Source organism: Neoarthrinium moseri (assembly GCF_022829205.1).
Source record: "Neoarthrinium moseri strain CBS 164.80 chromosome Unknown scaffold193_Wmoseri_CBS_16480, whole genome shotgun sequence".
Classification (NCBI taxonomy): Eukaryota; Fungi; Ascomycota; class Sordariomycetes; order Amphisphaeriales; family Apiosporaceae; genus Neoarthrinium; species Neoarthrinium moseri.
In genome coordinates, this window is record NW_026055307.1 from 1 (window position 1) to 1,046 (window position 1,046).

Here is a 1,046-nt window from a genome sequence, read left to right on the forward strand (position 1 = left end):
ATCCGGTCCGGCAAGACCATTGAGCTATCCGTTTTCGACATTTTGTCCGGCGACGTGGTCCACCTCGAGCCTGGCGATCTACTCCCCGTGGACGGTATCCTGATCCAAGGCTTCGATGTTAAATGTGATGAATCGCAAGCCACGGGTGAATCGGATATTATTCGCAAGATGGCTGGCGACGACGTTTTCAATACCATTGAGAATGGGGAGAATCTCAAGAGGGCTGATCCTTTCATTCAGTCGGGAGCCCGTGTGATGGAAGGTGTTGGTACGTTTATGGTTACATCCACTGGTATCTATTCCAGCTACGGTAAAACTCTCATGGCCCTGAACGATGACCCTGAGATCACCCCTCTCCAGTCCAAGCTCAACATCATAGCCGAATACATCGCCAAGTTGGGAGGTGGCGCCGGTCTGCTTCTGTTTATCGTCCTCTTCATCATGTTCTTGGTTCACCTTCCCCATAACCAGCGATCGCCGCTCACCAAGGGTATGGAATTCCTGGACATCTTCATTGTCGTTGTCACGATCATTGTTGCGGTTCCGGAAGGATTACCTCTCGCAGTCACCCTTGCTCTGGCCTTCGCGACAACCCGCATGGTTAAGGACAACAACCTCGTTCGACACCTGAAAGCTTGTGAAGTCATGGGAAATGCAACCACAATCTGTTCGGACAAGACCGGTACCTTGACCCAAAACAAGATGCAGGTTGTAGCGGGTACGGTTGGAACCAGTCACCGTTTTGGCAGTGCGCCTAACCCCGAATCTGGCGAAGAGAATAACGACGCTGGTTCCAGCGATCTCAGCGCACCAGAGTTCACCAAGGTTCTGTCCTCTGAGGTCAAGGAGCTTCTCCTCAAGTCCATCTCTTTGAACTCGACCGCATTTGAGGGCGAGGTGGAGGGTGTCATGACATTCATCGGCTCGAAGACTGAGACTGCCATGCTTATTTTTGCCAAGGACCATTTGGGTATGGGCCCCGTCAGCGAAGAACGATCCAACGCTACGATTCTACAACTTGTTCCCTTCGACTCTGGCAGGAAGTG

General features: G+C 52.0%; 1 protein-coding gene across 1 annotated transcript; it reads left to right on the plus strand.

Moving 5' to 3' along the window:
• JN550_013919 (uncharacterized protein) lies at positions 1-1,046 on the plus strand (the record flags this gene model as incomplete). The annotated part of the gene is made up of 1 exon (XM_049312559.1): positions 1-970. A coding segment is annotated over one exon (970 nt), but the record flags the coding sequence as incomplete, so codon positions are not given.